This window comes from Seriola aureovittata, chromosome 1, assembly GCF_021018895.1.
Source record: "Seriola aureovittata isolate HTS-2021-v1 ecotype China chromosome 1, ASM2101889v1, whole genome shotgun sequence".
NCBI classification, from domain to species: Eukaryota; Metazoa; Chordata; class Actinopteri; order Carangiformes; family Carangidae; genus Seriola; species Seriola aureovittata.
This window is the reverse complement of record NC_079364.1, coordinates 27,482,197-27,495,266: the sequence shown is the minus strand read 5'-3', so window position 1 is coordinate 27,495,266 and position 13,070 is coordinate 27,482,197. Positions and strand designations below refer to the sequence as shown.

The 13,070-nt window shown below is 41.9% G+C and overlaps 3 protein-coding genes across 3 annotated transcripts; all 3 read left to right on the top strand.

Moving 5' to 3' along the window:
- The first annotated feature begins 743 nt into the window (after positions 1-743).
- On the top strand, positions 744-2,362 carry LOC130170273 (high choriolytic enzyme 1-like). Its single transcript, XM_056377492.1, has one exon. It carries the CDS (start codon positions 1,437-1,439, stop codon positions 2,220-2,222), a length of 786 nt encoding a protein of 261 aa, XP_056233467.1. The 5' UTR covers positions 744-1,436; the 3' UTR covers positions 2,223-2,362.
- A 3,142-nt stretch (positions 2,363-5,504) lies between these two features.
- LOC130170511 (high choriolytic enzyme 1-like) lies at positions 5,505-6,576 on the top strand. The gene has a single exon (XM_056377840.1). It carries the CDS (start codon positions 5,651-5,653, stop codon positions 6,434-6,436), a length of 786 nt encoding a protein of 261 aa, XP_056233815.1. The 5' UTR covers positions 5,505-5,650; the 3' UTR covers positions 6,437-6,576.
- A 3,141-nt stretch (positions 6,577-9,717) lies between these two features.
- Positions 9,718-10,649, top strand: LOC130170994 (high choriolytic enzyme 1-like). Its single transcript, XM_056378787.1, has one exon. It carries the CDS (start codon positions 9,864-9,866, stop codon positions 10,647-10,649), a length of 786 nt encoding a protein of 261 aa, XP_056234762.1. The 5' UTR covers positions 9,718-9,863.
- The last annotated feature ends 2,421 nt before the right edge of the window (positions 10,650-13,070 follow it).

Genomic DNA, 13,070 nt, shown 5'->3' with positions numbered 1-13,070 from the left:
GGTGACTCAGCAAAAAGGTGCAATTTTGTCGAAAAAAGGTGGGTTTCTAAAGAAAATTCCAATGCATTTCTAAAGCATTATTTATTCCCAGTTTTTTGGGAATAACTTTGGGAAAAATTGGAATTTTAACACCAAAAGTCATAGCTCCCCTTGCGGGATCAAGACGCACGTTTTGATGTATATATTACCGGGGTTTTCTCAAAGCTGCGGGACAAGTTACGCGCCGAAATTTGGCGGAAGAATAATAAACCCGAAACAGAATATTAATAGATGCCTCGGAGCTGAGCACCCGTGGCACTAATGAATGAAAAGCCCATTGATCAATGCACCAACATGGCCCCCTGTTACTGTAACATGTCGAAAAACTAATTCAATGCTGCAGGTAAAAATTATATTCATTGAGTATGTTTTTTTTTTTTAAGTATATTTTTTGGGGCTTTTTATGCCTTTATTTGATAGCACAATAGAGAGAGACAGGAAATGGGGAGGCAGAGAGAGGGGGAATGACATGCAGCAAAGGACCATCCGATGCGGGACTTGAACTGCGACTGACTGCAGCGAGGAATGTAGCCTCTACATATGGGGAGCCTGCTCAACCCACTGCGCCACTCGACGCCCCGATGTCCAATTTTGAGAGACCTGGAAATACTAGGTGGAGTACTTCAAAGGAAACCACAATCCTGTAGCATGTAACTACCTTGTCCAGGTTTCCGAACATTCTATATTGGTGATGTTGGCTGAGATGTTGCACGCAGATGATCAGAGTCCTGGATACTGTTAGGATTATGTATACAGAGATAAGATTAAGTGGTGATTTTTTCAATAAAACAATTGATCATTTAATCTGTAGATTGTCAGGATATAGGTGATAATGGCCCTCATCATTTCAAAAAGAGATACAAATAAATAATAGTCACAATTTGTGATCCAAATGTTGAAGGCGAATAGTCACCATCTGGAAAATCTAAAGCTAAGATTGAAATCTGATATCTCTGTTTTTTAACAGGTATTTTTTTTATTTAATCCTGTATTGTACTGATGTTTTCCCGTAGATATTCTAGATAGAGAAGGTTGTGAAAAGTGAGAGACACAATTGCTTTGCTTGCATTGTGCTTGATTGCAAATAACAGATGTGAATTATTTTCTGGTTGAAGACCATAAAAAGTATTTCCTTAAGCAAACCGCAACCACCCAACGAGATATTTTGATACAACTAATGACCAGAGATAACAAACCATGTTGAAACAGTGGGTTTGTCTGTGAAGTCCTCCCTTCACAGGTTTATTTAGGCCTAGCAGTGTGGACCCCAGCCCATAATCCTCCTGCAGACACACCTGCAGAGGAGAGTATAAAAACCCTGGACTGCACTGAGTCAAACATCAAGCCTCAAACAGTCTCTCCACACAAGCTCCACAGCCTCTGGACTGACCCTGAAGATGACTCCCTCTGCCAGCCTGCTGCTGCTGGTCCTGCTCGGCCTCTCTAAGGCTCAGCCTCTCCAGGAGGAAGGAAGCGCAGAAGAAGTCCCAGACACCATGGACATCACCACCAGGATTCTGACTTCTAACAACGCCACCAATGAGATCCTGCTGGAAGGAGACCTGCTGGCTCCCAGAACCAGAAACGCCATGACGTGCTGGTCCCAGAGTTGCCTGTGGAGGAAAGCCTCCAACGGCTTGGTGATGATCCCCTTCACCATGAGCCGTGAGTTCACCAGCTGGGAGAAGCAGAAGATCGACGTGGCCATGAAGTCCTACCAAAGCAGGACCTGCATCCGCTTCGTCCCCCGTCAGAACGAGTACGACTACATCAGCGTCGAGAACAGAGCCGGATGTTTCTCGGCTCTTGGCAGAGAGGGAGGCAGACAGGTGCTCTCTCTCAACAGGCAGGGCTGCCTCTACCACGGCATCATCCAGCACGAGATCAACCACGCTCTGGGCTTCCAGCACGAGCAGACCAGGAGTGACCGCGACCAATACGTCAGGATCAACTGGGAGAACATCGATCCACGAATGGCCTACAACTTCCACAAGCAGCCCACCAACAACCTGAACACTCCCTACGACTACTCCTCCATCATGCACTATGGAAGAACAGCCTTCTCCATCCAGTACGGGAGGGACTCCATCACCCCCATCCCCAACCCCAACGTCCAGATCGGCCAGAGGCAGGGCATGTCCCGCGGGGACATCTTGAGAATCAACCGGCTCTACAGCTGCTAACAACCTTGTTGATGCCAAATGCAACAAACTCAAGTTTTTCTGTTTGTTTTTTCTGTAATTGAATAAAAGCTTCTATAACCTATGGAATCGATGTTAAAGATTACAGTGCCTTTAACCACATTCTTTCAAATGGTCAAATGAACCCCAACATGTCTAAAATGACTATAATAAAGGAAAAGAAACATGACTGATGTCGTATCATTATTTCTTTATCTCTCAGTGTTCATACACACACATTAGCACAAACATGCAATCACTGAGCAATATGATGGACTTTCTGAATAATCTGTGCAAAATATTGGAAGTAATAATCTTTTTCACTTTAGTTTCAGGGGACTGCCATAAAAAACAGGTTGTAACACTGCAATCTTTTTCACTTTGCTTTAACTGACCAGTTGTCTAAAGGTTGAGAAAGGTACTACAAACAAAAAAGATATTATTAGATTACACTGCAACAATGATATTACAGAATGTGTAAAAATCAGTTTTCAAAATAATACAAAAAAGTTGACATATCGCCTCATGGCTGGATACCTCTGCCAGCTGTCAGTGTTGCAATAAATGTGGTCACAATCTCACTTCCTGAGTTACAGCATTGAATAATGGCCAGAAGTGTTTTTGCAGAAGATTATGATGTCACAGTGAAGTTGACCTTTGACCTATTGGATATAAAATGTCTTCACTTCATCATTTAACCTATTAGACATTTGTGTTAAACTGTGTCATGATTTGCAAATGAATTTGTCAATTACAACCAAAAACGTGTTTTATGAGGTCACCATGTCCTTGACCTTTTGACCACCAAATTCTAATCACTTCGTCCATGAGTCCAAGTGGATGTTTGTTCCACATGTATCACATTCACAAGAATGTGTGACCTTGAACTCTGACCTTTGGTCACAAAAATGTAATCACTTTATCTTTGACTCCAAATGAACATTTCTGTCAAATGTGAAGAAATTCCCTCAAGGTGTTCTTGAGATAACACCTTCAAGAGGCCAAAAGCATTTGTGTGAGGTCACAGATATCTTGACCTTCAACCACTAAAATGTAAACATCAAAATCTACATTTGTTCCAAATTTGAAAAAATTCCATCAAGGCGTTATTGACACATCACACTCACGAGAATGGGACAGACAGATGTACAGAGATGGATGGACGGACAACTTGAAAACATTATGCCTCTAGCCCTGGGAGGATTATCACTCTCAAGGTTTTCATTGTTAGTAAGAAAGATGCAGATTTTGGGCATTTCATGTACTCTGAATTGTTCTGCTTTAACCTGTTTGAATTCTAATTTAATGCAAATTTAAAGTACACTGCTTTCGTAGACATAAGTTACAAAACTGAAGTTTTGCGTATCAATGATAAATTTTGAGCTGTAATACATACTGTATATGTACTACACTGAAGCAGCTCTGAGGTATTTTAAACAGCTAAATGACTGTGAAAATGGGAAATGGACTGTCAAATTGGTCCCTGAAGATCGTAGACAGAAGGTTTTTTATCTGTACAGAATAAGCAAGTTATTACAACATCTCTCATGAATGAAAACAATACACCAGCCTAGTTTTTTGTCAGAAAGTTAGATCAATGAAAGAACAGGGTCCTCTGATAATGTAATATGATTAGGCTACATTAACCGAACCTTTTAATAGATTCTGCTCTGAATGAATGTCTTTAGACATTTGTATTATATTTTTAATGGTTTAATTGAATACTGGCTATAAATTGAGTATTTAATTGGGGAGTAATGCAAAGCTAAATTCTACATTTACTATAAAATCAGAAAGTATTCAGACACCTTCAAGTTTTTCATATTTGTTATGTTGCAGTCTTATGCTAAAATCATTTAAGTTCTTTTTTTCCCTCATCAATCTACACTCGATACCACATGATGACACAGTGAAAACAGAATTTTAGACATTTTTACAGATTTATATAAAAGAAAAAATGAAATATCACATTGACACATGTATTCAGACCCTTTACTCAGTACTTAGTTGAGGAAACTTTGGCAATGACCGTAGCCTGATACAATAAGCTTTGAACACCTGGATTTGGGGATTTTCCGCGTTCTCCTCTGCAGACCTCTCAAGCTCTGTCAGGTTGAATGGGAACTGTTGGTTGGTAGCTAATTTCAGGTCTCTCCAGTGATGTTCCATTGGGTTCAAGTCAGGGCTCTGGCCAGGCCACTCAAGGACATGACAGAGTTGTCCCCAAGCCACTCCTGCAATGTCTGGGCTGTGTGTTTAGGGTCATTGTCCTGTTGGAAGGTAAACCTTAGGTCCAGTCTGAGGTCCTGAGCGCTCTGGACCAAGTTTTTACTAGAAATATGTCTGTACTTTGCTCCCTTCAACTTTCCCTCAACCCTGACCAGTCTCCCTGTCCCTGGCACGGAAAAAAAACCCCACAGTATGATGCTGCCACCACCGTGTTTCACTGTTTCCTAAAGACTATATGCTCAGAAATGAGGCCAGAAAGTTAAATCTTGGTTTCATCAGATCTTGTTTCTCACAGTCTGAGAGTACTTTAGGGGCTTTCTCAGAGGAGAAGCCACTCTGCCATAGAGATCAGATCAGTGGAGTGCTGCAGTTATAGTTGTCTTTCTGGAAGGTTCTCCTATCTCTACACAGGATCTGTGAAGTTCAGCCAGACTGAGCATCAGGTTCTTGGTCACCCTTCTTAACAAGGCCTTTCTCCCCAGTTGCTTAGATTGGCTGGGCAGTCAGCCTTCCCCAGACCTGTGTCCCGACACAATCCTGTGTCTCAGCTCTGCAGGCAGTTCCTTCAACCTCATGGCTTGGCCTCTCTCTGACATGCAACTGTAAGACCCTATATACATAGGTGTGTGCCTTTCCAAATCATGTCCAATCAATTGAATTTACCACAGGTGGACTCCAGTCAAGGTGTAGAAACATCTTCAAGATGATAAAGAGGAACCTGAGATAAATTTCAAATGTCATAGCAAAGGGTCTGAATACTTATGTCAATGTAATAATTTAGTTTTCCCTTCTTGATATATTTGCAAAAATTTGTGAACGCCTGCTTTCGCTTTGTAATTACGGAATGTTGAGTGAAGACTGATGAGAGTGAAAAAGTGTGAAGTTTGTGACAAACTGTGTCAATCCTGTGGGAAAAAAGCAACTGTTACTGCAAATATTCAGATGCTGTCTGTATCTGTTCAGTGTATTATCTGCTCATCTAATGACCAGAGATAACAAACCATGTTGAAACAGTGGGTTTGTCTGTGGAGTCCTCCCTTCACAGGTTTATTTAGGCCTAGCAGTGTGGACCCCAGCCCATAATCCTCCTGCAGACACACCTGCAGAGGAGAGTATAAAAACCCTGGACTGCACTGAGTCAAACATCAAGCCTCAAACAGTCTCTCCACACAAGCTCCACAGCCTCTGGACTGACCCTGAAGATGACTCCCTCTGCCAGCCTGCTGCTGCTGGTCCTGCTCGGCCTCTCTAAGGCTCAGCCTCTCCAGGAGGAAGGAAGCGCAGAAGAAGTCCCAGACACCATGGACATCACCACCAGGATTCTGACTTCTAACAACGCCACCAATGAGATCCTGCTGGAAGGAGACCTGCTGGCTCCCAGAACCAGAAACGCCATGACGTGCTGGTCCCAGAGTTGCCTGTGGAGGAAAGCCTCCAACGGCTTGGTGATGATCCCCTTCACCATGAGCCGTGAGTTCACCAGCTGGGAGAAGCAGAAGATCGACGTGGCCATGAAGTCCTACCAAAGCAGGACCTGCATCCGCTTCGTCCCCCGTCAGAACGAGTACGACTACATCAGCGTCGAGAACAGAGCCGGATGTTTCTCGGCTCTTGGCAGAGAGGGAGGCAGACAGGTGCTCTCTCTCAACAGGCAGGGCTGCCTCTACCACGGCATCATCCAGCACGAGATCAACCACGCTCTGGGCTTCCAGCACGAGCAGACCAGGAGTGACCGCGACCAATACGTCAGGATCAACTGGGAGAACATCGATCCACGAATGGCCTACAACTTCCACAAGCAGCCCACCAACAACCTGAACACTCCCTACGACTACTCCTCCATCATGCACTATGGAAGAACAGCCTTCTCCATCCAGTACGGGAGGGACTCCATCACCCCCATCCCCAACCCCAACGTCCAGATCGGCCAGAGGCAGGGCATGTCCCGCGGGGACATCTTGAGAATCAACCGGCTCTACAGCTGCTAACAACCTTGTTGATGCCAAATGCAACAAACTCAAGTTTTTCTGTTTGTTTTTTCTGTAATTGAATAAAAGCTTCTATAACCTATGGAATCGATGTTAAAGATTACAGTGCCTTTAACCACATTCTTTCAAATGGTCAAATGAACCCCAACATGTCTAAAATGACTATAATAAAGGAAAAGAAACATGACTGATGTCGTATCATTATTTCTTTATCTCTCAGTGTTCATACACACACATTAGCACAAACATGCAATCACTGAGCAATATGATGGACTTTCTGAATAATCTGTGCAAAATATTGGAAGTAATAATCTTTTTCACTTTAGTTTCAGGGGACTGCCATAAAAAACAGGTTGTAACACTGCAATCTTTTCACTTTGCTTTAACTGACCAGTTGTCTAAAGGTTGAGAAAGGTACTACAAACAAAAAAGATATTATTAGATTACACTGCAACAATGATATTACAGAATGTGTAAAAATCAGTTTTCAAAATAATACAAAAAAGTTGACATATCGCCTCATGGCTGGATACCTCTGCCAGCTGTCAGTGTTGCAATAAATGTGGTCACAATCTCACTTCCTGAGTTACAGCATTGAATAATGGCCAGAAGTGTTTTTGCAGAAGATTATGATGTCACAGTGAAGTTGACCTTTGACCTATTGGACATAAAATGTCTTCACTTCATCATTTAACCTATTAGACATTTGTGTTAAACTGTGTCATGATTTGCAAATTAATTTGTCAATTACAACCAAAAACGTGTTTTATGAGGTCACCATGTCCTTGACCTTTTGACCACCAAATTCTAATCACTTCGTCCATGAGTCCAAGTGGATGTTTGTTCCACATGTATCACATTCACAAGAATGTGTGACCTTGAACTCTGACCTTTGGTCACAAAAATGTAATCACTTTATCTTTGACTCCAAATGAACATTTCTGTCAAATGTGAAGAAATTCCCTCAAGGTGTTCTTGAGATAACACCTTCAAGAGGCCAAAAGCATTTGTGTGAGGTCACAGATATCTTGACCTTCAACCACTAAAATGTAAACATCAAAATCTACATTTGTTCCAAATTTGAAAAAATTCCATCAAGGCGTTATTGACACATCACACTCACGAGAATGGGACAGACAGATGTACAGAGATGGATGGACGGACAACTTGAAAACATTATGCCTCTAGCCCTGGGAGGATTATCACTCTCAAGGTTTTCATTGTTAGTAAGAAAGATGCAGATTTTGGGCATTTCATGTACTCTGAATTGTTCTGCTTTAACCTGTTTGAATTCTAATTTAATGCAAATTTAAAGTACACTGCTTTCGTAGACATAAGTTACAAAACTGAAGTTTTGCGTATCAATTATAAATTTTGAGCTGTAATACATACTGTATATGTACTACACTGAAGCAGCTCTGAGGTATTTTAAACAGCTAAATGACTGTGAAAATGGGAAATGGACTGTCAAATTGGTCCCTGAAGATCGTAGACAGAAGGTTTTTTATCTGTACAGAATAAGCAAGTTATTACAACATCTCTCATGAATGAAAACAATACACCAGCCTAGTTTTTTGTCAGAAAGTTAGATCAATGAAAGAACAGGGTCCTCTGATAATGTAATATGATTAGGCTACATTAACCGAACCTTTTAATAGATTCTGCTCTGAATGAATGTCTTTAGACATTTGTATTATATTTTTAATGGTTTAATTGAATACTGGCTATAAATTGAGTATTTAATTGGGGAGTAATGCAAAGCTAAATTCTACATTTACTATAAAATCAGAAAGTATTCAGACACCTTCAAGTTTTTCATATTTGTTATGTTGCAGTCTTATGCTAAAATCATTTAAGTTCTTTTTTTCCCTCATCAATCTACACTCGATACCACATGATGACACAGTGAAAACAGAATTTTAGAAATTTTTACAGATTTATATAAAAGAAAAAATGAAATATCACATTGACACATGTATTCAGACCCTTTACTCAGTACTTAGTTGAGGAAACTTTGGCAATGACTGTAGCCTGATACAATAAGCTTTGAACACCTGGATTTGGGGATTTTCCGCGTTCTCCTCTGCAGACCTCTCAAGCTCTGTCAGGTTGAATGGGAACTGTTGGTTGGTAGCTAATTTCAGGTCTCTCCAGTGATGTTCCATTGGGTTCAAGTCAGGGCTCTGGCCAGGCCACTCAAGGACATGACAGAGTTGTCCCCAAGCCACTCCTGCAATGTCTGGGCTGTGTGCTTAGGGTCATTGTCCTGTTGGAAGGTAAACCTTAGGTCCAGTCTGAGGTCCTGAGCGCTCTGGACCAAGTTTTTACTAGAAATATGTCTGTACTTTGCTCCCTTCAACTTTCCCTCAACCCTGACCAGTCTCCCTGTCCCTGGCACGGAAAAAAAACCCCACAGTATGATGCTGCCACCACCGTGTTTCACTGTTTCCTAAAGACATGATGCTCAGAAATGAGGCCAGAAAGTTAAATCTTGGTTTCATCAGATCTTGTTTCTCACAGTCTGAGAGTACTTTAGGGGCTTTCTCAGAGGAGAAGCCACTCTGCCATAGAGATCAGATCAGTGGAGTGCTGCAGTTATAGTTGTCTTTCTGGAAGGTTCTCCTATCTCTACACAGGATCTGTGAAGTTCAGCCAGACTGAGCATCAGGTTCTTGGTCACCTTTCTTAACAAGGCCTTTCTCCCCAGTTGCTTAGATTGGCTGGGCAGTCAGCCTTCCCCAGACCTGTGTCCCGACACAATCCTGTGTCTCAGCTCTGCAGGCAGTTCCTTCAACCTCATGGCTTGGCTTCTCTCTGACATGCAACTGTAAGACCCTATATACATAGGTGTGTGCCTTTCCAAATCATGTCCAATCAATTGAATTTACCACAGGTGGACTCCAGTCAAGGTGTAGAAACATCTTCAAGATGATAAAGAGGAACCTGAGATAAATTTCAAATGTCATAGCAAAGGGTCTGAATACTTATGTCAATGTAATATTTTAGTTTTCCCTTCTTGATATATTTGCTAAAATTTGTGAACGCCTGCTTTCGCTTTGTAATTACGGAATGTTGAGTGAAGACTGATGAGAGTGAAAAAGTGTGAAGTTTGTGACAAACTGTGTCAATCCTGTGGGAAAAAAGCAACTGTTACTGCAAATATTCAGATGCTGTCTGTATATGTTCAGTGTATTATCTGCTCATCTAATGACCAGAGATAACAAACCATGTTGAAACAGTGGGTTTGTCTGTGGAGTCCTCCCTTCACAGGTTTATTTAGGCCTAGCAGTGTGGACCCCAGCCCATAATCCTCCTGCAGACACACCTGCAGAGGAGAGTATAAAAACCCTGGACTGCACTGAGTCAAACATCAAGCCTCAAACAGTCTCTCCACACAAGCTCCACAGCCTCTGGACTGACCCTGAAGATGACTCCCTCTGCCAGCCTGCTGCTGCTGGTCCTGCTCGGCCTCTCTAAGGCTCAGCCTCTCCAGGAGGAAGGAAGCGCAGAAGAAGTCCCAGACACCATGGACATCACCACCAGGATTCTGACTTCTAACAACGCCACCAATGAGATCCTGCTGGAAGGAGACCTGCTGGCTCCCAGAACCAGAAACGCCATGACGTGCTGGTCCCAGAGTTGCCTGTGGAGGAAAGCCTCCAACGGCTTGGTGATGATCCCCTTCACCATGAGCCGTGAGTTCACCAGCTGGGAGAAGCAGAAGATCGACGTGGCCATGAAGTCCTACCAAAGCAGGACCTGCATCCGCTTCGTCCCCCGTCAGAACGAGTACGACTACATCAGCGTCGAGAACAGAGCCGGATGTTTCTCGGCTCTTGGCAGAGAGGGAGGCAGACAGGTGCTCTCTCTCAACAGGCAGGGCTGCCTCTACCACGGCATCATCCAGCACGAGATCAACCACGCTCTGGGCTTCCAGCACGAGCAGACCAGGAGTGACCGCGACCAATACGTCAGGATCAACTGGGAGAACATCGATCCACGAATGGCCTACAACTTCCACAAGCAGCCCACCAACAACCTGAACACTCCCTACGACTACTCCTCCATCATGCACTATGGAAGAACAGCCTTCTCCATCCAGTACGGGAGGGACTCCATCACCCCCATCCCCAACCCCAACGTCCAGATCGGCCAGAGGCAGGGCATGTCCCGCGGGGACATCTTGAGAATCAACCGGCTCTACAGCTGCTAACAACCTTGTTGATGCCAAATGCAACAAACTCAAGTTTTTCTGTTTGTTTTTTCTGTAATTGAATAAAAGCTTCTAGTTAAAGATTACAGTGCCTTTAACCACATTCTTTCAAATGGTCAAATGAACCCCAACATGTCTAAAATGACTATAATAAAGGAAAAGAAACATGACTGATGTCGTATCATTATTTCTTTATCTCTCAGTGTTCATACACACACATTAGCACAAACATGCAATCACTGAGCAATATGATGGACTTTCTGAATAATCTGTGCAAAATATTGGAAGTAATAATCTTTTTCACTTTAGTTTCAGGGGACTGCCATAAAAAACAGGTTGTAACACTGCAATCTTTTCACTTTGCTTTAACTGACCAGTTGTCTAAAGGTTGAGAAAGGTACTACAAACAAAAAAGATATTATTAGATTACACTGCAACAATGATATTACAGAATGTGTAAAAATCAGTTTTCAAAATAATACAAAAAAGTTGACATATCGCCTCATGGCTGGATACCTCTGCCAGCTGTCAGTGTTGCAATAAATGTGGTCACAATCTCACTTCCTGAGTTACAGCATTGAATAATGGCCAGAAGTGTTTTTGCAGAAGATTATGATGTCACAGTGAAGTTGACCTTTGACCTATTGGACATAAAATGTCTTCACTTCATCATTTAACCTATTAGACATTTGTGTTAAACTGTGTCATGATTTGCAAATGAATTTGTCAATTACAACCAAAAACGTGTTTTATGAGGTCACCATGTCCTTGACCTTTTGACCACCAAATTCTAATCACTTCGTCCATGAGTCCAAGTGGATGTTTGTTCCACATGTATCACATTCACAAGAATGTGTGACCTTGAACTCTGACCTTTGGTCACAAAAATGTAATCACTTTATCTTTGACTCCAAATGAACATTTCTGTCAAATGTGAAGAAATTCCCTCAAGGTGTTCTTGAGATAACACCTTCAAGAGGCCAAAAGCATTTGTGTGAGGTCACAGATATCTTGACCTTCAACCACTAAAATGTAAACATCAAAATCTACATTTGTTCCAAATTTGAAAAAATTCCATCAAGGCGTTATTGACACATCACACTCACGAGAATGGGACAGACAGATGTACAGAGATGGATGGACGGACAACTTGAAAACATTATGCCTCTAGCCCTGGGAGGATTATCACTCTCAAGGTTTTCATTGTTAGTAAGAAAGATGCAGATTTTGGGCATTTCATGTACTCTGAATTGTTCTGCTTTAACCTGTTTGAATTCTAATTTAATGCAAATTTAAAGTACACTGCTTTCGTAGACATAAGTTACAAAACTGAAGTTTTGCGTATCAATGATAAATTTTGAGCTGTAATACATACTGTATATGTACTACACTGAAGCAGCTCTGAGGTATTTTAAACAGCTAAATGACTGTGAAAATGGGAAATGGACTGTCAAATTGGTCCCTGAAGATCGTAGACAGAAGGTTTTTTATCTGTACAGAATAAGCAAGTTATTACAACATCTCTCATGAATGAAAACAATACACCAGCCTAGTTTTTTGTCAGAAAGTTAGATCAATGAAAGAACAGGGTCCTCTGATAATGTAATATGATTAGGCTACATTAACCGAACCTTTTAATAGATTCTGCTCTGAATGAATGTCTTTAGACATTTGTATTATATTTTTAATGGTTTAATTGAATACTGGCTATAAATTGAGTATTTAATTGGGGAGTAATGCAAAGCTAAATTCTACATTTACTATAAAATCAGAAAGTATTCAGACACCTTCAAGTTTTTCATATTTGTTATGTTGCAGTCTTATGCTAAAATCATTTAAGTTCTTTTTTTCCCTCATCAATCTACACTCGATACCACATGATGACACAGTGAAAACAGAATTTTAGACATTTTTACAGATTTATATAAAAGAAAAAATGAAATATCACATTGACACATGTATTCAGACCCTTTACTCAGTACTTAGTTGAGGAAACTTTGGCAATGACCGTAGCCTGATACAATAAGCTTTGAACACCTGGATTTGGGGATTTTCCGCGTTCTCCTCTGCAGACCTCTCAAGCTCTGTCAGGTTGAATGGGAACTGTTGGTTGGTAGCTAATTTCAGGTCTCTCCAGTGATGTTCCATTGGGTTCAAGTCAGGGCTCTGGCCAGGCCACTCAAGGACATGACAGAGTTGTCCCCAAGCCACTCCTGCAATGTCTGGGCTGTGTGCTTAGGGTCATTGTCCTGTTGGAAGGTAAACCTTAGGTCCAGTCTGAGGTCCTGAGCGCTCTGGACCAAGTTTTTACTAGAAATATGTCTGTACTTTGCTCCCTTCAACTTTCCCTCAACCCTGACCAGTCTCCCTGTCCCTGGCACGGAAAAAAACCCCCACAGTATGATGCTGCCACCACCGTGT

Excerpts from the sequence above, each read along its gene's own strand:
- LOC130170273 (XM_056377492.1), top strand. The coding sequence starts at position 1,437 with ATGACTCCCTCTGCCAGCCTGCTGCTGCTGGTCCTGCTCGGCCTCTCT.
- LOC130170511 (XM_056377840.1), top strand. The coding sequence starts at position 5,651 with ATGACTCCCTCTGCCAGCCTGCTGCTGCTGGTCCTGCTCGGCCTCTCT.
- LOC130170994 (XM_056378787.1), top strand. The coding sequence starts at position 9,864 with ATGACTCCCTCTGCCAGCCTGCTGCTGCTGGTCCTGCTCGGCCTCTCT.